Consider the following 22783-nt stretch of genomic DNA (forward strand, 5'->3'; position numbering starts at 1 on the left):
TGAAGCTGAAACTCCAATACTTTGGCCACCTGATGGGAAGACTGAATCCTTGGAAAAAACCCTGATGCTGGGAAAGATTGAAGGCAGGAGAAGGGGACGAAGAGGATGAGATGGTTGGATGGCATCACTGACTCGATGGACATGAGTTTGAATAAGCTCTGGGAGTTGGTGATGCACAGGGAGGCCTGGCATGCTGCAGTCCATGGGGTAGCAAAGAATTGGACACAACTGAACTGAACTGAACTCCACGCCCTGAACTGAACTCCATGCCCTGAACTGAACTCAGTACTCCACGCCCAGGGTTTCTGATTCAGGAGGTCAAGGTGGGGCTGAGAATTTGCATTTGAAGCAGGTTCCCAGGTGATGGGAGTGGAGAGGGGGACACCTGGGCGCAAACCTGTCCTGGTGTCAGGACTGTGAGACAGATTAGGGTTGCAACCCCACCCAGTGTCCCATGGAACCCTGGCTTTATGGTCCATGACAAAGGGTTTGTGGTTAAATAAATGTGGCATTGTGGCAGGTCCACATCTCTTAGACATTCCAGATACACTGAAGTGATGTGAAGTGAAAATTGCTCAGTTGTGTCCAACTCTTTGCGACCCTATGAACTGTACAGTCCATGGAATTCTCCAAGTCAGAATACTGGAGTGGGTAGCCTTTCCCTTCTCCAGGGGATCTTCCCAACCCAGGGATCAAACTCAGGTCTCCCTCATTGCATGCAGATTCTTTACCAGCTGAGCCACTAGGGAAGCCCAGATACACCGTGATGGGATAAAAGTTGTTGTTGTTGTTGTTTTTCTTCTGATTTATTTGTTTTATTGATGCCTGGATGCTCAGTCCTTGACTGGGTACTCCCAGAGAGGGTACAGCGGCTCCTTCTGCTGCTGCTTCTTGGTCTTCAGGTTCTCTTCATGCTTGTTCAGTCAGCAGCGTGTTTTCTTGGGCCGTGGATCCAGGGGCTTGTACGTCTTGTCCTTATAGAATTTCCTGGGGTTCTCTTTCTGAGTCTGGTTAATGACAGTCAGTACATGGGTGGTGGATTTATGAACAACTCGGACTTTGGAGAGTTTGGAAGCCATGCTGCCTGCCGCTTTAGCCACGTGCCGCTGGGACAGCTCCACCTTCAGCTCCTCCTCCTGTTTCAGCAGCTCCTCCTCCTTCTTGCTGTGAAGTTTTCTGCTTTAATCTTGGCCATGCTGTACAGTCTGCCTCTGCTGCCTTCTCAGAGGGAAAGAAGGGGTAAAAGCTGGAATGAATCCTGCAGGGCGGCACCAGGCTTCCTTTCACCCTACGTTCCCCAAAGCTATTTAAATACGGGACACATTTCTTGCACCATCCCTTCTACCTGGAGTAGGGTTCCATCAAGCATTAGTTTGAGAAATGGATCCAGAGCTTTATTTGTCTCCTGAGATTCTGTGTAGTCTGAAGGTGGGACAGAGCCCCTCACCCTCCATTCATGACGTGTCCCCTGCTTTACCTGCCAGGATGAATCTGACTTTGTGAGGCTGTGTTTGGGGGAGACGTGCGGGCTGTTCCTGGGCACCTTCCAGGCTCTTCCGCACCCCCTTCCATGCTGCCACCTTGACTTTGAGGGGCTCCTGACGGGGGTTGCTGGAAGAGGGAGGTGGGGGTGATCAGCAGGGTTGGGGGTGCTCGGTAAAATTTCAGGGCCTCCTGGACTGTGCACTTGCGGTGGTCAGAGCCTGTGTTCTGTGCAGCCCCAGCCCCAGTCCACTGCCTTGACTATAGAGCGCGCTCACTAATGATTATGGCCAGGGATCCTGCCTGCCCATCCTCCTCTGGGTTAAAGCAGAGCTGGCCTTTGGGAAGACCAGTGAGGACTGCTCCAGGGCATATGGGTCTTACTTAGGAAATGCTTCCTGACCCTGCACACTGCCCGTGGAAACCCTATCACCGGTGGGACTCAGGGGCCTGGTGTTCTCCCACCGTGAAAGCAGGGCGGGCCTCTGGGCTTGGTGCTGACCAGCACCCTGGACCACACTGGGTTCCCAGCGCTGGGGAGGGCAGTAGCCCTGCAGGGGACAGTCAAACTTTCTCAGAGTCCTGCTCTCAGCAGGCTCCTGGACAGGCCATTCTCTGTACCTCCTAGGGTTTCTGGGTTATCGGGGATCCCAAATGGGGTTGTGCTTCTGAAGTTGACAGTGTCCTCCGGACTGCCTGGCAGAGCGCTGGCTTGGGCGGGGGTGGTCTATGGTTGGGCGGCTGTGTTTTGTGTTGCAACGATCATCTCTTTGTCTCTCTGTCTGTCTCTTACACACGATTGCACACATGGTCACTCAGGCTGGTCTCGCGCCCTGGAGGGCATGTGTGGGGGTGCCCGTGGGTGATCAGGTCACTAGGTGTTTCCTTAAGCAATGACTGGGGCAGGATGGCTTTGCAGGAGGAGAGGCCTCCGTGTGGCCTGGTGCCTGCTGGCTGTCCGGGGCCTGCTGTCAGTGTGGCACCCTCTCCTGCCCCCACTGATAATCTTTGCTGGTGAAATGACAAGGCCTGAGGCCCCCAGGGAACAAACACACCTGGTTCTGTTATCAAACGCACTGTGCTGGGTGGAAAGTTCCTTTTGTTTTGCAAGGAATCCTAGGATAATGTGACCCATACCTATAATATGTTGAGGACAGGTTTTATTTGGGATGGTCTGAATATAGTTCAGAAATTGGTACCTTTGGGAAGCACGTGTGTGATAAACTGAGCAGGATCTGAAAAATGCAGGGCCCAGTTGTACAGATTCTAGCCCCCCTTTTTGGTCTCAGGTGATTAAAAGTCTGATTCATTCAAGGGTGGAACATCCCCAGTCATCAGCTCCTTTTACTGATGCAGGGAAATGCTGTGCATATTTTCTGAGATAAGCTGGGTGGATTCTGTCACGCTTATGATCATATATTATGCGTTCTCTCCCCTTTTAGAATTCCTTCCTTTTTCCACTCACGAACTTAGAAACTGTCTTGCAGCTTTGGAGAGGCTAGCCCTGGGCTGGGTGTGGCAGGTCCCTTGCCTTCCTGAGCCCTAGAGGGGCCATCTCCTCACGTATCTCTTCTTGTATCTTCCTTCTTTCTCTTTCCTGGGTCTGGTCTATGTCATCATGTCTCAGGCATGATCTCCAAGTCTGAGAAGCAGGGATCCCTGTCTTTTTGGTTCAGAGGGAATTCCTTTCCAACCTGAAATGAAGCAGACACTTTCTTTCACTCATCTAGTGCCTCTTCTCACGGGGACAGTGCGTGGGGATGTGATCCGGGGTTGCGTGACTATCAAAGGCCAACCATATCATCCTTGTGATGGAGGCATCACCAACAGGGAAAGAAGGAGGCCAGGAGACCCCCTCCCCCGGGGCGGAGCGTCCTGACTTGGACTGTGCCAAGTCTCACCAAGCAGTGTGGGAGGGGAGGGGTAGGTTCAAGAGTAGTAGGTGTGCGTATTGAGTCGTGTCTGTTTCTTTGCAATCCCATGGACTGTAGCCCGCCAGTCTCCTCTGCCTGTGGGAATTCTCCAGGCAAGAATACTGGAGTGGGTAGCCATTCCCTTCTCCAGGGGATCTTCCCATCCCAGGGATGGAACCCGTGTCTCCTGCATTGCAGGCGGATTCATTACTGCTGAGCCATCTGGGAACCCTTAGGAGGAGCAGAGGTGACCTCAAAATGTGCTGAGAGTTGGACAGCAGAGGTTGCTGGACTGAGCAGGGAGACGGTGGCGGAGCAGCGGGAGCTGGAGCCCAGCCCCAGGCCAGCGTCTGCTCTTTGTATTCCTGGGTGACAACTTTGAAGTTCTCTTCCTCATTTGTCTTCATTTCCTGGGGGCAGCATGTGTGTTTTTCTCCCATGGGGAGGAGTCTTCAGGTGGGACTGCTGAAGGTAGGTACTGGTTAAATAGATTATTTTGGAAAAGAGGGGTCAATCCCTGCAGGGATTCAGGACAAAGGGAGGAGCTGAACTCCTGTTCAGACCCTTGGAGTTGAGTCACCTGTTGTGAAGGCTGAAAGCAACCTAGAGAAGGAGCGGTTCCCAGACCCTTTGACCAGAAACCATGCCTGTCCTGCTGCGGGCTTCCCTGGCAAAATGGAAATACACTACCCAGGCTCCCTTCTGGGCTATTAAAATTTAATGTTAAAGTTTAATGGGGGGAATTCCCTGGTGGTCCAGTGTTTGGGACTCTGTGCTTCCAATGCAGGGGGCTGACAGGGTTCAATCCCTGTTTGGGGAGCTAAGATCCTGCATGGAATGCTCCCCCAAAACAGATTAATAAAGTTTAATGGGGGGGAGGGGTCCAGAGGAACTAGTAAAAATGTCCTATCTATCCAAATACCATGGGAGTGATATGAATGTATGATCCCTAACCACTGTCCTCAGGTAGAAGACCTTGGATTTGCTGCTTAGCCAGCAGAACGTCCTCATTTGCACTAGTTACTGTGCTGTCTAAACTTCTGAATGACCCTCAACATCTCCCTGCAGAGTACTCATTAACTGGGAAGTGTGAAACAGTGGCTTAACATTGGAGAAGCCAGGCTGACTCCACCTCAACCACACAACCACCATAAGGGACCAAGAATAAGAACAGACCAATGAGAGGACGTGCTGACACCTGCCCGGCAGAAGGCATGACATCACTGCTTGCAACCTTTGAACTGAATTATGAGGGAGCATCACATAAAGCTTAGAGGCTGAATTCTTCAGGTGTCGGTGTCAAAGAAAAGTCCACAGCACTAAACAGACTCAGGAGTGATTCCAGATTAAAGGAGACAGAAGAGCTGTGACCAGCAACTGTGCCAAGATCCTGGGCTTCCTTTGTCATCCAGGACATCGTGGAGGGGATCAACAGAATCGCAGAATCTTATCTTACTGTGGTCTGTATATTGGACAGTAGCTTCAAGTCTACCAATGTTATCAATAGTTTTCTGATTTTGATTATTTTGCTGTGGTTTATGAAATCAGGGCAATATCTTTGTAGCAAATATTGACATATATAGTGGTAAAGAGACAGTGAGCCTGAGGCTTACTCTCAAGTGGTTCAGAAAAATATATATAATTAAGGAAGAGATAAAAAGATAAAACAAAGTGAAATGGGGGAGCTGGCTGAAGGACACCCAGGAATACTTTGTTCTCCTATGCTTGCAACTTTCCTGTGTCTGAAGTTTGGTCAAAATTTTAAAAATTTAAAAAGATTTCTAAAACACAGTGACTGAAGACAGCGTACGTCTCTCTCTAGGACATCAGGCTGGTCTACATGGTCAGGTGAGGACCCAGGACTGCCCCTATGCTGCCCTCTCACCACTTGTACCACAACCACAGGAAGAAAAAAAAAAAAACTTGAAGAAGAAAGAAAGCAACTCCTGTCTGGGCACGTGACATGCAAGTTCACACTCCATTGGCCGGAGCTGGATCAGGTGACCAAGCTGTGTGCTGTGCTGTGCCCAGTCGCTTCAGGCACGTCTGACTCTCTGTGACCCCATGGATCGTGGCCTGCCAGGCTCCTCTGCCCATGGAACTTTCCTGGCAAGAATACTGAAGCAGGTCTCCATGCCCTCCTCCAGGAGATCTTCCTGATCCAAGGATCAAACCTGCCTTTCCTGCATCTCCTGCACTGCAGGAGAATTCTTTACTGCTGAGTCACTGGAGAAGCCCTAGGGAGATCAGAAATTTGGCGTCCGCAAGGGAGATCTTGTGGAAAGGCGAAATGCTATTGCATGGAATAAAGGGGAGCAGACTTGAGGGGACTAGCTGTCTTCCCTTTTCTTTAATGCAGAGGACATTTGGCAAATGGCCATGGCCCTGGTGAGTCTTGAGGTTGTGCATCCAGTTCAGAGGTCCCACACCTCACTGCTCAACAGTGGCGTCTGCTGGGTGTCTCAAACATCCCTAACACATTGTAGTCCAGAACAGCTCCTCCTCGCTCCCTGCGGTCTTCCTGTCCTCCCTCTGTGCTGCCCTGCCCGCCTCGCAGAGCACTCCTGGTGTTCCTGCTGTCTAGAAGGTGGGTAAGTCCCCCCACACTCCACACATACCTCTTGACCTGATTCATGTGCGTCACTCTTGGCCAGTGTCTCCAGCAGTGCATTGCGTAGCTCTATGCCATGGGCGTCACCATGATCTTACTACAATGTGGGTGCTCAGTTTGGAGGGCTGGGCAGGGCCTGAGACTCTGCGCTCTGACAAACTCCTGAGGGAAGCTGATGCTGCAGGTCTCGGGTGGAACTGAGTCCCTTGGAGATGAAGGAGCTGGCACTGCTATTACTGCAAGAGTCCAATCACGGAGGGAGGTGGATGGATCGGGGAGCACTAGGCAGTGGAGCCACACTTGTCTGAGATGGATGTCTTGTGGGGGTACTGTCCCGGTTCAAAATGGCAGTGTTTCGGAGAACATTGACTCATAGGTCCCTTCAAGTTTGTTTGCCTATGAGTTGGTGAGAAAAAAAAACAAAACCCATATATTCCAGGTCACGTGGCTGATGAGGGAAGTTTAGAACACGGAAGGACCTGGGGAGATTCAGAGCATTTCTTTCTTTATATAGTTTTTATGTGTTTATTTTTGGTTGCATTAGGTCTTTGCTGCTTTGCGAGAGCTTTCTCTAGTGTGAGGTGAGCAGGGGCTACTCCTTGTTGCAGTACGTGGGTTTCCCACTGCAGCAGCTTTTCTTGTGGAGCTCGGGCTCTAGGAAGCCTGGGCTCAGTAGCTGTGGTGCATGGGCTTGGCTGCTCCACTGCACGTGGGATCTTTTCAGACCAGGGATCAAACCTCTGTCCCCTGAACTGGCAGGTGGATTCCTATCCACTGTGCCACCAGGCTAGTCCAGAGCATTTCAATTTCAAAGGAAAACAATGTATGAGCCCCTGAGATTCCTCCCCGCTCAGAGTGCGGTCTGGGCTGTGTCTCAGAGTAGCTGTCTAGCAAGAAGCCCAGGTCCTACTCACCATAGTGGCATAGACTGGAGGTTTGCATGAGGTCTAGTAGAGGGCAGCCAGAATCCCAGCTCTGTGATTTGCTTTGTCACCTTGGACACTGCATTAGCCTCCCGGAATCTCGGTTTTACTGCCTGTAAAGTGGGCAGGAGTATTACAGCTGACACAGTGTTCTCAGTGGTTGGTTTTGATCTTCCTGTTGTTGGCGTGTCTCTGTATTCACAACATGCATCTCTACTGGTAGCAAACGCTACAGGAGCGTCCTCTAGACCTGACTGACTTCTCAGAGGCAGCCCACTGATGGGGTTGAGAATTCTTCAAATTGACAGAAGTGTGCGACTAGCGCCTTCAGGCTTCCTAGAAACAGGAAAGGTTTAGTGAAAGTGAAAGTCGCTCAGTCGTGTCGGACTCTGCGACTCCATGGACTGTACAGTCCAGGGAATTCTCTAGGGCAGAATACTGGAGTGAGTAGCCTTTGCCTTCTCCAGGGGGTCTTCCCAACCCAGGTCCCCTGTATCGTAGGCGGATTCTTTACCAGCTGAGCCACAGGAGAAGCCCCACATGGGAAGGGAAAGGTCTAGATCAAGGTGTTAATAATCTACTTTTCAGAGCTGAAAGCCATATTCTCCTTGACCACAAGATGGCGCACGCAATCGTGAAATCCACGACGGGCGATGTCGGTTAGGGGCTCCTGCTGCTGCTGCTGCTGCTGCTGCTGCTGCTGCTGCTGCTGAGTCGCTTCAGTTGTGTCCGACTCTGTGCGACCCCATAGACGGCAGCCCACCAGGCTCCCCCGTCCCTGGGATTCTCCAGGCAAGAACACTGGAGTGGGTTGCCATTTCCTTTTCCAGTGCATGAAAGTGAAAAGTGAAAGTGAATTCGCTCAGTCGTGCTCGACTCTTAGCAACCCCATGGACTGCAGCCCACCAGGCTCCTCAGTCCATGGAATTTTCCAGGCAAGAGTACTGGAGTGGGGCGCCATTGCCTTCTCCGTAGGGGCTCTTACGGCGAACCAAATATTTTTTAGAAATTCTCTTTTCATGAAATGATCTCCTTATCCTTGGTGGACCAAGTGGTTTTCCCTAAAGGCTCTAGAAAAAGTTTTATAGACCCCTCTCTATGAGGACTAGGCACTCCAGAGCTGGCCGATCTGGGTTCATAACCTATTTTTGCCACTTCCTGGCTATGTGATCTCAGGCAAGTTGCTTAACCTCTCTGTGTTCTTCAACTGACAATGGTGCCTCCCTAACAGGGTCACAGCGAGTTTTAAATGATGTTTTCAAAGTGGTTGGAATAGTGCCTGGCATATAGCATGTTCTATAAAAGTCTGGCAAATAAAATCTTAATATCAATACTAAAATTAATTTTAATACAATACTAATGCTAATAGCATACTGCCACACTCCTTTTCAAATAAATGAAATATAACACTGAAAATTTGAATTGAACCTACAAGGGAAAAAAAATAGATTGAGTACATACACTTAAATATTTTGAATTTTTAGAATTGCTGATATACTATGTAAACAATGGAAACAATTTTTATAATTTATTGCTGTCATTCCATTCTGGAAAGGAGACATTTTTGCCAGAAAAGAAGCGAAAGAATTTTATCCATTGCTACTTGCCAAAATGTACATCTTGGCGAGTTGCCTGTCTGTGGAGAGGTAGGTGCCTAGGTATTTAGCTACTGGCCCCTCCTGCGTGCCTCCAGTGTGTGGCCTGAGATTCCACCCCAGTCATTCCAGAGTTAATCTCCGAGTGCAAGATCACCGTTTTCACTCAGCTGGGAATAGACCTGGGTCAACTGGCAAGAGGAGCAGCCTGGGAGTCAAAGGTCTTGCTCCTGCCCATCTCTTCCTACAAGCATGACCCTGCAGACAGCTAACTTCTTGATCTGTTACCATATGGTCAGAAATTGCTCAGAATAATGCCTGAAGCAGGAGTCAGGTTGATGATGTCTGGCACTGAGATAATTATCCATGAGAAGTTTGAATTTGTATTACATAAAATAAAATTGCAGAAAAGCATAATGAAGAAAATAAAAATCATCTGTAATCTCATTACTTTGAGATATAACCACTGTTTCTATTTTGACTTTTTGTACAATGATGGTCATGTGGACTAAGTGTTTCGGCACAATGAGAAGCACATGAGTCTGTATCTTGCTTTTCTGCATTACATTTATCATGCAATGAAATACTCTTCAAAGCACTTATTTATGGTCTCGTATTGCCTTCTCTATGGCTACACCATGTGAGAGTTAGACCATAAAGAAAGCTGAGTGCCCAAGAACTGATGCTTTTGAGCCGTGGTGTTGGAGAAGACTCTTGAGAGTCCCTTGGACTGCAAGGAGATCCAACCAGTCCATCCTAAAGGAGATAAGTCCTGGGTGTTCATTGGAAGGACTGATGTTGAAGCTGAAACTCCAATACTTTGGCCAGCTGATGAAAAGAACTGACTCATTTAAAAAGACCCTGATGCTGGGAAAGATTGAGGGCAGGAGGAGAAGGGGACGACAGAGGATGAGATGGTTGGATGGCATCACTGACTTGATGGACATGAGTTTGAGTAAGCTCCGGGGTTGGTGATGGACAGGGAAGCCTGGCGTGCTGCGGTCCATGGGGTAACAAAGAGTCACACACGATTGAGTGACTGAGCTGAACACCATGATTTAGCACTTACCCCCTATTTGGCTTCTGATGTGCACTATTTGAAGAAGTACTGCAACAAACATTTCCTTGTATACACACTTCTGAGGGCTTTCCTAGTGACTTAGCCAGTAAAGAATCTGCCTGCAATGCGGGAGACCCGGCTTTGATTTCTGGGTCTGGAAGATCCCCTGGAGAAGGGACTGGCTACCCACTTTCATATTCTTGCCTGAAGAATCCCATGGACATAGGAGTCTGGCGGGATACAGTCCATGAGATCGCAAAGAATCAGACATGACTGAGCGCCTAATGCTACATTTGACTTTCATACACTTCTGAATGCAGTTCTTTAGGAGAACTTAAGAAAAGCAGATGTAATGGGTTAACAAGCATGAGCACTTTAAACCATGCACCCACTTCTTGCTTAAGATCAAAGTAAGGTAAGCAGAAAAAATGCTTTGAGCTCTGTTCTGCTAACTGCAGCCTCCAACATCTTACTGCCGTTTCTGGGAATTTACTTTAAACTGTCTCTCAGCTGTGGTAACCTAGATGGGTGACAGGGCAGTGGGAGGGAGGTCCAAGGAGGAGGGGACATATGTAGAGCTGATTCACTTCCTTGTACAGCAGAAACTAACACAACATTGTAAAGCAACTATACCCCACTTTTTAAAAAATTGTCTTTCAGAACATAAAGGAAGGCATTCACATAGGAAGTTCTGTGGCTCTAGTAATCTATTACATGCTACCTGTTATGCTCAGCCGTGTCTGACCCTCTGAAACCCCAGGGACTGTAGTCCGCCAGGCTTCTCTGTCCATGGGATTCTCCAGACAAGAATACTGGGGTGGGTTGCCGTTCTTTTCTCCAGGGGATCTTCCTGACCCAGGGTTTGAACTTGGGTCTCCTGCATTGCAGGTAGATTCTTTACCATCTGAGCCACCAGGGAAGCCCGTATGTTAATGTTTTCAGAAAGGCGACCGTAGCATTCCAAGTAACTGTATACTGGTGAAATTTTAGCCCTAACTCAAATGCCTACAGGGGTCAGGCAGGGGCTAAAAGTAACGGCAGGTCTGCTGTTGTATCTGCACAATGTCTAGAGTGACATGGAAAGTGCATGGCATCCACTCCACACCTACAGAAACAAACAGACAAGTCAAACCTGAATTTGTGAGTTGTTCTAGAACACTGCCCCCCAAACAAAACCCAAATGTGAGCCAAACAGTGACCAGGCGTGACATTTAGAAACTCCATTTGAGGTTTATGAAGTTTGATAAAGGGCAGATCTTCATTTCATAGAGGAGGAAACTGGAGTTCAGAGGATTGGGGCATATGGCCGAGCCTGGGAGGACCTCAAGTAAATGGTTCGTCAGGTTCTCGGCTAGTGTGGCTGACCTTAATTCAGATCATTGCTTACTCATGATAGACAAAGTATCAAGTGCAGGAATGATTCCTCCCTCATCATTTCAGGGATTCCACCAAGCTAATGTGACTTTCTCACACACTATGCAATTGCTCTCTCAAGAAATAATTGCTCCTTCCAGAAAGCCCTCTCCACACAGGGACTGACCACAGATGTCCGCTTGTACTATATGGGGCTTTCCCTTTCTCTGCTTCCTGTTTCCTGTCCCAGCTGTTGTCAGAAGCCTCCGCACCTATAGACCTCACATTTCATCCGGGGTGGGAGGGCCTGTACCGCTACTGGGGCAGTGGGTGGGTCCAAGGGGGCGGCAGCACTATGCTGTTCCCGTTATATGCTGAGATGCATTTGAGATGACGCAGCTGGGTTTTAAGTAATGGGTTTGTGTCTTGCATCAAGATTTGGTTTCTTCTTTGAGTTAATGTGTTTCGTATTGCCACTGATTCATTGCTTTTTCACCCTACTATTCTTGAGTTTTTGGGGAAAAAATCCCCAACATCCTTCTTAAAACTCAAGAAGCCCAGAGAAGAGGTTGGACAGATGGGATGGGGGTCAGGGGAGTGAGAGCAAAACCTGAACCACTTGGAAAGGGGCCAGTGCAGACTGCTCCAAAAAGCCCTGCACTGACATAAGAGACACATCCTTCAGGACCTGGGACGCAAATGAAGCTCACTCGATTTGCTCACTCACCCCTCACTTGATTTGCTCACCTATCCTGTGAGAAAATGGTGCCTTTATTTTGCTTTTCGAACTTCAGTTTCTTCCCTAAGATTGCAAATGCAAAGGGGGCAAACAGGTAACTTACATGAATAAAGTATTCAGGTATCCTCAGAGGGGCATGGTCGTGAACAGTGGCAGTGTTAGCTGTTCAGACCTGTCTGACTCCTTGCGACCCCATAGACTATAGCCCCCGACCAGGCTCCTCTGTCCATGGGATTCTCCAGGCAAGAATACTAGAGTGGGTTGCCATTCCCTTCTCCAGCGGATCCTGCCAACACAGGGATCGAACCCAGGTCTTCTGCATTGCAGGCAGATTCTTTACCATCGGAGCCACCAGCCTGTGGTAAACTGAACGGCAGTGCTTCGTTTGGGGGTTCCAGTGCCCTCCTCCAGCTGAGAGTTACCATGGTGATGGTGGTGGTAGGAAGATGCTGCAGGCACATGGTGGCCAAAGTTTCCTCTTTTCCAAGAGAAGCTGGGCATCCAGATTTTACGTGAGAGCTGCTGGGTGTTGAGAGATGGCCATGCTTTGACTTTTCCTATGACATCCTATAGGCCACAGGCAGCGTGAAGCTCTGAGAAACCTGTCTGTGCCCTGCGACTTCTGTGAGCTTGTCTTTGTGAGGGGAATGAACTCACTACGTAACAGAGCTTGTACATGCTTCGAAAGTAAATAATTTCAGAAACTGCAAAAGGGACTGACTCATATAGTTTACTGCTTACTTAAACCCCACTACTTTCCATATCCAAATGAATGGTGATCTCCACCAACATTTCTTGGGAGTGAATGAGAAGTGTTAATCCATCAGTTCAGTTCAGTGACTCAGTCTTGTCCAACTCTTTGTGACACCATGGACTGCAGCACGCCAGGCCTCCCTGTCCATCACCAACTCCCAGAGTTTACTCAAACTCATGTCCATCGAGTCAGTGATGCCATCCAACCAGCTCATCCTCTGTTGACCCCTTCTCCTGCCTTCAGTCTTTCCCAACATCAGGGTTTTTTCCAAGGAGTCACTTCTTCACATCAGGTGGCCAAAGTATTGGAGTTTCAGCTTCAGCATCAGTCCTTCCAATGAATATTCAGGACTGATTTTCTTTAGGATGGACTGGTTGGAGCTCCTAGCAGCAGCCCAAGGGACTCTCAAGAGTCTTGTCCAACATCACAGTCCAAAAACATTGATTCTTTGGCGCTCAGCTTTCTTTATAGTCCAATGCTCACATCCATACATGACTACTGGAAAAACCATAGCTTTGACTAGATGGACCTTTGCTGGCAAAGTAATGTCTCTGCTTTTTAATATGCTGTCTAGGTTGGTCATAACTTTTCCTCCAAGAAGCAAGCATCTTTTAATTTCATGGCTGTAGTCACCATCTGCAGTGATCTTGGAGCCCCCAAAATTAAAGTCTGCCACTGTTTCTACTGTTTCCCCATCTATTTGCCATGAAGTGATGGGACCAGATGCCACGATATTGGTTTTCTGAAAGTTGAGTTTTAAGCCAACTTTTTCACTCTCTTCTTTCACTTTCATCAAGAGGCTCTTTAGTTCCTCTTCACTTTCTGCCATAAGGGTGGTGTCATCTGCATATCTGAGGTTATTGATATTTCTCCCAGCAGTCTTGATTCCAGCTTGTGCTTCCTCCAGCCCAGCTTTTCTCATGATGTACTCTGCATATAAGTTAAATAAGCAGTGTGACAATATACAGCCTTGACGTACTCCTTTTCCCGATTTGGAACCAGTCTGTTGTTCCATGTCCTGTTCTAACTGTTGCTTTCTGACCTGCATACAGGTTTCTCAAGAGGCAGGTCAGGTGGTCTGGTATTCCCATCTCTTTCAGAATTTTCCACAGTTTATTGGGATCCACACAGTCAAAGACTTTAGCATAGTCAATAAAGCAGAAGTAGATGTTTTCCTGGAACTCTCTTGCTTTTTTGATGATCCAAAGGAAGTTGGTAATTTGATCTCTGGTTCCTGTGCCTTTTCTAAATATAGCTTGGACATCTGGAAGTTCAGGGTTCACTGTTGAAGCCTGGCTTGGGGAATTTTGAGCATTACCTTACTATGAGAGCAATGAGTGCATTGTGTGGTAGTTTGAGCATTCTTTGGCATTGCCTTTCTTTGGGATTGGAATGAAAACTGAGTTTCTCCAGTCCTGTGGCCACTGCTGAGTTTTCCAAATTTGCTGGCATATTGAGTGCAGCACTTTCACAACATCATCTTTTAGGATTTGAAGTAGCTCCACTGGAATTCCATCACATCCACTAGCTTTTTTCATAGTGATGCTTCCTAAGGCCCACTTGACTTCACATTCCAGGATGTCTGGCTCTAGTTGAATGATCACACCATTGTGATTATTTGGGTGGTGAAGATCTTTTTTTGTATAGTTCTTCTGTGTATTCTTGCCACCTCTTCTCTTTTTAAAATTATTTATTTATTTTACTTTACAATACTGCATTGGTTTTGCCATACTTCAACATGAATCTGACACGGGTATACACGTGTTCCCAATCCTGAACCCCCCTCCCATCTCCCTCCCCATACCATCCCTCTGGGTCATCCCAGTGCACCAGCCCCGAGCATCCTGTATCCTGCATCGAACCTAGACTGGTGATTCATTTCTTATATGATATTATTCATGTTTCAATGCCATTCTCCCAAATCATCCCACCCTCTCCCTCTCTGACAGTGTCCAAAAGACTGTTCAATACATCTGTGTCTCTTTTGCTGTCTCACATACAGGGTTATTGTTACCATTTTTCTAAATTCCATATATATGTGTTAGTGTACAGTATTGGTGTTTTTCTTTCTGGCTTACCTCACTCTGTATAATAGGCTCCAGTTTCATCCACCTCATTAGAACTGATTCAAATGTATTGTTTTTAACGGCTAATACTCCATTGTGTATATGTACCACAGCTTTCTTATCCATTCATCTGCTGATGGACATCTAGGTTGCTTCCATGTCCTGGCTATTATAAACAGTGCTGCGATGAACATTGGGGTACACGTGTCTCTTTCAGGTCTGGTTTCCTCAGTGTGTATGCCCAGCAGTGGGATTGCTGGGTCATAAGGCAGATCAATCAATGTAATACACCACACTGACAAATTGAAAAATAAAAGCCATATGATTATCTCAGTAGATGTAGAGAAAGTCTTTGCCAAAATTCAACATCCATTTATGATAAAAACTCTCCAGAAAGCAGGAATAGAAGGAACATGCCACCTCTTCTTAATATCTTTTGCTTCTGTTAGGTCCATACCATTTTTGTCCTTTATTGTGCCCATCTTTGCATTGAAATGTTCCCTTGGTATCTTTAATTTTCTTAAAGAGATCTCTAGTGTTTCCCATTCTATTGTTTTCCTCTATTTCTTTGCACTGATCACTGAGGAAGGCTTTCTCATCTCTCCTTGCTATTCTTTGGAACTCTGCATTCAAATGGGTATATCTGTCCTTTTCTCCTTTGCCTTTAGCTTCTCTTCTTTTCTCAGCTATTTGTAAGGCCTCCTCCAGTTTGCCTTTTTGCATTTCATTTTCTTGGGGATGGTCTTGATACCTGCCTCCTATATAATGTCACGAACCTCTGTCCATAGTTCTTCAGGCACTCTGTCTGTCAGATCTAATCCCTTGAATCTATTTGTCACTTCCACTGTATAATCATAAGGGATTTGATTTAGGTCATACCTGAATGGTCTAGTGGTTTTCCCTACTTTCTTCAATTTAAGTCTGAATTTGGCCATAAGGAGTTCATGAAGTGTTAATAAAAACATCAAAGTGCTTCCAAAAGGTTTGTAAAACAGAACATCTCTGAGGGTGTCCCTTTAGTAATGTCACCATCGCCGTCATGGTTAAGGTTCAGAGGAACATTAGGGGGTATAATCACAGGGAGCTTGGTTGACATCACAGTCTCCTAGGAATGGGGGCTGCAGCAGGCTGACACATGGGTTGAATTCAGTTTGGGGGCACAGTGGCAACAGAATGGGACAGGTGGGCTTTAGTCAACCATCTTCTATCTCAGGGTGGGCCAGAAGAGCATCTGAAGTTTCCGGTATTGGGGTGTTGGCTTTGCCCACCCCTCTCCTGTAGTATGACAGGCAAACTGGATATGGGCTGTCCCAGAGCCAGTAGCTTCTGCATTTGTCTAACTTGTAAGAATGGGGAGGGAGTGTCTGGTGAAGGGCCAACTTAGACTCCAGACAATATGTTTCTTTCCTAATTGAGGATGAAGCCTTTTGGGCCATTTGGACTGACCTAATAAACCCATGTGAAGTCATATCCAACGTCAAAAAGGCGATTTTCCTGAAATTCAATACCTTAAAAATATGAGTGAAGTAGATAGCCCCAGGGGGGTGTCAATCAGGCCTCTTCTTAGGGCTGGCTCAGCACCAACTGGAAATGCTGTCTCCTGTCCCCCCTCCCCTCCTCTGGGGTCCGGGTGTGAGGCCTGGTGTGTAGGGAGATTTCCAGTGTTTAAAATGGGGAGGGGGAAATAAACTCTAAGATGTCAAATAAGTCTCATTTTTGCAATGATACATTTTCTGGGGACCTGAAACTAGTACATTAAAAAATATTTGATACTTTTAAAAGCAATATCTATGTTTCAATCACTTAAAAATAAATATATTTTATCCAATCAAGGTACACCATCATTTTGTTTACCACTAACAAAGAAAGAAGGGGCTTCCCCGGTGGCTCAGTGATAAAACAATCCACCTGACAATACAGGAGACGCAGGAGATATAGGTTCGATCCCTGAGTCAGGCAGATCCCCTGGCGGAGGAAATGGCAACCCACTCCAGTATTCTTGCCTGAGAAAATTCCATGGGCAGAGGAGCCTGGTGGGCTACAGTCAGTTCATAGGGTCACAAAGAGTTGTACACATCTGAGCAACTGAGCATGCAGTGGGCAGTAAAGAAAGAAAGGAAATGGCAGCAAAGGAAAGCCACAGGATGCCAGCAATGGGGAGGGAGCAATTAGAAAACAATGTAATGGCTACCGGGGGTGGGGGCGTGTGAGGGGGAGGGATAGGTTGGGAGGCTAGGATTGACCTATACGTGCTACTACATAAAACAGATGACTAATAAGAACTTCTTGCATAGAACAGAGAACTCTACTTAATACTCTGCTATGACCTACATGGGAAAAGAGTCTAAAAAAGAGTGGATGTGTGGTGTATATGTATAACTGATTCACTGTTGTGTACACCTGTAACGCTGAAGATCAACTGCCCTTCAGTGGGGGGGTGGGGGGGGCGGGGAAGACACCTCGGATTTCAGCGATGTTAGGTGAGCAAACACTCAATCGGCATCTGGGAAGTGTTCCGCTCTCTCAGCTGTCCTCTGCCAGCTGGCCACCGGGGGGCGCAAGAAGCCGGTGCACTCCGTTGTCTTCCTTATTTCCTGTCTTGCCGCAGAGTCGGGACTCCCAGCACACCCAACAGCCCCTGCACCCGCTATAGCTGTCCTGCCCAGTCTCAAAAACCTCACCTAGTAAGGGTTAAGGCTGGGTGGCGGAGACAGAATGCACCTCAGTGCACATAGAGAGATGCAGGCACCAAAAATTATAAGCTCAGTGAGCAAACTTTCTGGAAGTGTCAACTTCCCTGGTGGCTCAGATAGTAAAGAATCTGCCTGCAATGCGGGAGACCCAGGTTCCATCCCTGGGTCGGGAAGATCCCCTGGAGGAGGGCATGACAACCCACTCTGGTATCCTTGCCTGGAGAATCCCATGGAGAGAGGAGTCTGGCTGTAGAGTCCATGGGGTTGCAAAGAGTCGGACACCACTGAGTAACTAACATTCATTACACAGGTCCAAAATGGCCCCGGCCAAGCAATGTCTATTAAACGCTCTCAAGCTCTCATTTAGTATTATTTCTCTATTCCTGGAAAACAAGCTTTTAATACATGCATACTTAGGTCAAAATTTTTCAAAATAGCTTGCCAAATATAGGCTTTTCTTCCGTCAGTACTGGATTGGAGTCTCCTTTTGTCTTCATCTGGGTTTTGCAGTTTTTGACTTCCATTAATATGTAGCTTAGATGGGGCTCAGCTGACTCTACCTGGGCCCCTCCTTGATCAGAGGGCCAGAGGCCAAGTCCCCACAGTATGTCAATGGAAGTGCGGGGGAGAGGTGCTCAGGAACTTTCCCGTTGGCCTGTAGATGGCGCCCCGGGAAAGGGATTCCAAGCGTAGTTCCCAAAGTTCTTGGGGTCCCCACCCGGCTGCTAAGAAGGTGCAGCAGCCAGGTGTTCCTTCCAACTTCCACGGCTGCTCCGCACGTGCGCTAGAACCTTTTGGGGCGGAATTTCATGCAAACGTGTGGTGGGTGCAGCGGGGCCGGTGCAGGGGGCGCGCATTGAGGAGCGCAGGAGCCCCACGCGGCCGCGACCCACCACGCGCCGAGCAGCCCGGTGACCCCCACGCGCGGCGGGGCTCTCCCACCCCACCCAGCGGCAGGTGGACAGTGTCGCTATGAAGAGAAAGCTTCAATTGTCCCTCCTACAAACCGCCACACGCCAGACCTCTGCTATTGTGCACCCAGCATAGAAATGCAAACGAGCCGCGTGTTCCGGCCGCAATCTGCTTGCGCGCCCTGGCGCCCCGCAGCGCTTAGTAGCGGGCCGGGAGATTGGCTAGACTTTGCAGCGCGACCGGGTCCGGGTCTTGATTGTGCTAGAAGAACCTCGCGCTCGGGGCTCTGGTGTCAGCTGGAGAGGGCTGCTTTCAGGCCTTTAGCTAGCTTGGCCAGCGCAGCCTGTTTTTTAAGTTCCGGTTTAGAAGAAATGGTTTCAGAAACTCCAAATTAAAAGTGAAGAAAAAAATAGAAAAGGTAGCAAGAAAAATAAATGCAAAAAAAAAATATTCATTAGATTTCCCCAAAGGTGCATTTCACAAATTGCAGCGTACTGTTAACAAGTGAGGGTTTTTTCCCCCCGTAACTTTTTCCTTTTAAGGACTTAAAAAAAAAAGGCGAGATGAAATCTGCAGGCTCCAGTCTGCCTGGTAACACCCCGACAAAAGCGGCAGATTTGAGGCATTGTCATCCCCCGCACCCCTCCCCACGTGGCCTTCTGGCACGAGCCGCGGGCAGCCGCCTCATTTGCATCAGAAAGCGGGCGCGGGCCAATGGGCTCGCAGGCTCGCGCCAGCTGGCGGCGCCACCCGGCTCAGCCTATATAAGGGCGCAAGGCGGCGCTCGGGCTTACTCGCCGGCAGTGGGCTCACCGGGCTTGCTCGCAGACTTTCCTTCTTCGCTCGCGTCTGCTCCGCCCTCTGTTCTTGTGGATAACTTGCTGCTCGCAGATCGCAATATGACTCTGGAAGAAATTCGTAGCCAGGACACGGTTCCAGAAAGCACAGCCAGGTAGGTCGGCGCCTAACTCCGGACGTCTCGGGGCGCGCGGGGACCCTCGTCCTGCCCTGGCCGCGCTGGTTGGGCGATAGTCTTTGGGGCCCGCCTGGGTGGAAACCGGCTGGGTTGGGAACCCGCTGGGTGGAAGCCGGGCGCGAGTGTGCCGGCTGGGCCGAAGGTGCGGCCGCCTGGGCTGGCGCGCCGGGCTGGGGCGCTGGGGGTGCGTCTCCGGGTCCAGGGATCTCAGGGCACCCTCCGGCTCACCGTGCTGGCTTGTCCGCAGGATGCAGGGCGCCGGGAAAGCGTTGCACGAGCTGCTGTTGTCTGCGCAGCGCCAAGGCTGCCTCACGGCCGGCGTCTACGAGTCAGCCAAAGTCCTGAACGTGTGAGTATCAAACGCGGCCCGTGGGAGGAGCGGCAGGGAGACCGGGGAGACAGTGGCTGGGGGCGCCCCTGGCTCCTCGACCTGATCTCACCACCTCTTGCTCGCCCGCGTAGGGACCCCGACAATGTGACCTTCTGCGTGCTTGCCGCTGACGAGGAGGACGAGGGCGATATCGCGCTGCAGATCCATTTCACTTTGATCCAAGCGTTCTGCTGTGAGAACGACATAGACATCGTGCGCGTGGGCGACGTGCAGCGGCTGGCGGCGATCGTGGGTACCGGCGACGAGTCGGGGGCACCTGGAGACCTGCACTGTATCCTCATTTCGGTGAGTGTCGCCTCCGTGCCGATGTGATCCCTGCCCCCTCGCTCCCCCGTCAGCAGCCAGTGCCCAGCCAGGCTGACCTCTGCGTTCTCTCTGCAGAACCCCAATGAGGACGCATGGAAGGACCCCGCCTTGGAGAAGCTTAGCCTGTTCTGCGAGGAGAGCCGCAGCGTCAACGACTGGGTGCCCAATATTACCCTTCCCGAGTGACAGCCCCGTGGGGATCCTTGGTTTGATCGACGTGGTGACGCCCCGGGGCGCCTAGCGCGGGGCTGGCTCTGTGGATGCGCCCTCGGAGGGCGCCGGAGTGCGGCGCGGAGACTGGCAGGCGGGGGCGCGTGGAGAGCGGCGAGGAGGTGCGGTTCCCTCCCGAGGAGGGGCCTGGCGGCGACAGGGGCAGGCTGGCCCCAACCCAGGACTCTACAAGTGTGGGGAGCGGCTGCTCGCCCAGGAAGGCCGGAGGCGGGACCTTGGCCGCGCGGCCGGGAAGGACAGACTGGCCGGGCAGGCGTGACTCAGCAGCCTGTACTCCCGGCAGAAAGGAGGGGAAAGGCAAGTCCAGGCGGCTTGGACTTGTACGGTTACAGGAGCTCTGACGGACTTGAGCAGTATGCACTGCTGTTTTCAAAACGGATACGGGCGATGCTTCATTTTCTAAAGGATTATGCTGCTGCAGCTTTGAGTTTTACAATAAACTTAACTGAAACAAACGTACTCTCTTTATTGAGGGCAGGGTATCTTTGTCTGTGGGGGAGGTGGTCAGCGGGACTGCTGCTGATTTCTGAAATTTACGGAACTCCATGGCACCTGTTCCATCTTCCTGTTGGCGCTGAATGGCAGGCTCCTGGGGTGCTGGAAGTGGGGGAGGGGACGCTGGCTGGGTGTTAGGGCAGAACTTGAGCCCTGCTCCTATTTCTCTCCCTTCAGGAAAATTTTTAAACTTGCAAGACAGGAGCATACTTGGGATAAGACATCAGTGCAGCAGCTGGCCATCCAACCTGATAGCAGAGACCTTTCCCTCCCCTCCCCCTTCTTTCCTCTCCACCCCCTCCCTTCCAACAGCTGCTTATGGGAACAGCTTGCAGGATGCAGGCAGCTCCTTCCTGCACAATGAGCATTGCCTTCTGCAGGCACTGCCCTTTGTGGTCTCTGAGGATGGTGGCAGACTGCTGTCAGGAACCTTTTCCCCTTAAAGGAATGGCACGGCAATGTCACCAGGGTATTAATATCGCATAGGACATGACTGCATTTAAGTGTGAGTCATCATTTTGTCATGACTGTGATAGATCTTAAGATCTGAGCAAAAATGGCAAGGGAGTGTCTGCACAAATAGGCGTAAGCAATTCTGAGTGGGGCCAGCATCTGCTATCTACTATTTTGAGTGTTCTCTGCCCACATCAGAGTTATGAGGACTGCTACTATTCACAGCAGCATTGAGAGACTTACAGAAGAAAAATAATTCAAATCTTTTTGGCAAAGTCTTAAGAAGGATGTAGGAGGAAATGTACTGAGTGAATCAAACTTTTTATATTATTAAACTGATATCTTGCTTTCATGCTGCTGCCTGATTGTACTGCTTTTGGCGGGGGAATATACATGGAACTGCATTGCTGTTAGCAAGCTGCCCAGTGGTCCACCATGCCTTCCAGGCAAAGGAGGGTTAGTGTACTTTCTCAGCAGTTCCAGGCAGCTGATTTGCCTTGTCGTGTGCCACTTCACTCCATATCCTGAAAGAATTAAAAGAGCTGTACAAGCCTAATGATTTCTGCCGCAAGGAAAGCATCTTCGTTTCACATTTATTAGCTCTTGAAAATATTTCTCCCTTGATTAGACAGAAGCTCAGTGAAATAATTCAGCTGTGTTTGTGCCAAAGTTTCATTACTGCTTCACCCACTGCTGCTCAAAACCTTGAGTTTCCCTAGTTGAGGTGGAGCCCCGCAGGGTGGGGGTCTACAGCAGTCTGCCTTTCTGGGCTCACAACCATTTGCCACAGCATGCTATAGTAAACACAAACGGAGCACGATTCGTTTAAAATGTACCCTTCAATGAGTAGATCCAGCAGCATATTGCATAGGACAGGCAGCAGATCCTCCCACTGGCCCACTGACCCTTGTAGAACATTCAGTTGGCAGATCTGCAAAAGACTTGATTTTGTGGATTAGAATTTACAGCAAGGGCACCTGTTGGAGCCCTTAGGGGCTAGAAAAAATTTATAGGGAGAAAAAAAAATGCATGCTTGGACATCGTGCCAGCCCTAAAGCTTGTGCTTAAATTTTTGGGAGTGGTGTGAATAAGCATTTAATGCTATTAAAATGAAACACTCCAGAGGATATGTAATAAAATGCAGCGTGCTTATAAACACATTATTGTGTCCATACTTCCAACAATTCTAAGTGGCAATGCATAGATAACCTAATTATCACATGCACAATGAGGTGATCCATGCAAACTGATTAGCCCAATGTCCTGTATCTAGAAAGCGCTGAATGAATGTGGATGGCAGTAATACTTAGGATGAAGGTGTTTGCTAAAGATCTTAAAAGTCAAGTGGGCTGGTGGATTTGGACCTGGCTGTCTGGTACCAAGGCCTAACAGTATACCTCCTGTGCCGCACATCTGGGAAGGAGGACTACTTTCTTAATTTTATACGTTTGTAAAACTTTACATATTCATTGTAGAAAAATCGGAAAACACACACACACAAAAGGGAAGAGAAAAGTAGAAGCACTGTAATGGGCCATCTCCAAGTTTTGGTGTGTTTCCTTGTTGCTTTTTCTGCACTTCTGAGGGGTACATACCGTGTAGTATACAGAACCATGTGCAACAGTTTTTAAGAAACTCATCTTGGGACTTCTCTGGTGGTCCAGCAGCTAAGACTCTGGGCTCTCGGTGCAGGGGCCCCAGGTTTGATCCCTGGTTGGGGAGCTAGATCCCACCTGCTGCAACTAAGAGTTTGCATGCAGCAGCTGAAGATCCCTCAATGTCTCAATGAAGATCGATCGTCCTGTGTGCAGCAACTAAGATCGGGTGCAG

At 49.0% G+C, this 22783-nt stretch overlaps 1 protein-coding gene across 1 annotated transcript; it reads left to right on the forward strand.

Annotated features, from left to right (window-relative positions):
* The first annotated feature begins 16291 nt into the window (after positions 1–16291).
* GADD45G (growth arrest and DNA damage inducible gamma) lies at positions 16292–20460 on the forward strand. Its single transcript, XM_069573891.1, has 4 exons — positions 16292–19053; positions 19325–19426; positions 19540–19753; positions 19850–20460. The coding sequence occupies exons 1-4, from the start codon at positions 18665–18667 to the stop codon at positions 19958–19960; spliced, it is 816 nt and encodes a 271-aa protein (XP_069429992.1). The 5' UTR covers positions 16292–18664; the 3' UTR covers positions 19961–20460.
* The last annotated feature ends 2323 nt before the right edge of the window (positions 20461–22783 follow it).

Source organism: Ovis canadensis, chromosome 2, assembly GCF_042477335.2.
Source record: "Ovis canadensis isolate MfBH-ARS-UI-01 breed Bighorn chromosome 2, ARS-UI_OviCan_v2, whole genome shotgun sequence".
NCBI lineage: Eukaryota > Metazoa > Chordata > Mammalia > Artiodactyla > Bovidae > Ovis > Ovis canadensis.

What these genes read in the sequence shown, in the direction of transcription:
- GADD45G (XM_069573891.1), top strand. Translation starts at nt 18,665, where the DNA reads ATGAAATCTGCAGGCTCCAGTCTGCCTGGTAACACCCCGACAAAAGCG. An exon ending in GTTCCAGAAAGCACAGCCAG is followed by an intron (nt 19,054 to 19,324) that starts GTAGGTCGGCGC and finishes GCTTGTCCGCAG; the next exon opens with GATGCAGGGCGCCGGGAAAG. An exon ending in TGCACTGTATCCTCATTTCG is followed by an intron (nt 19,754 to 19,849) that starts GTGAGTGTCGCC and finishes TTCTCTCTGCAG; the next exon opens with AACCCCAATGAGGACGCATG.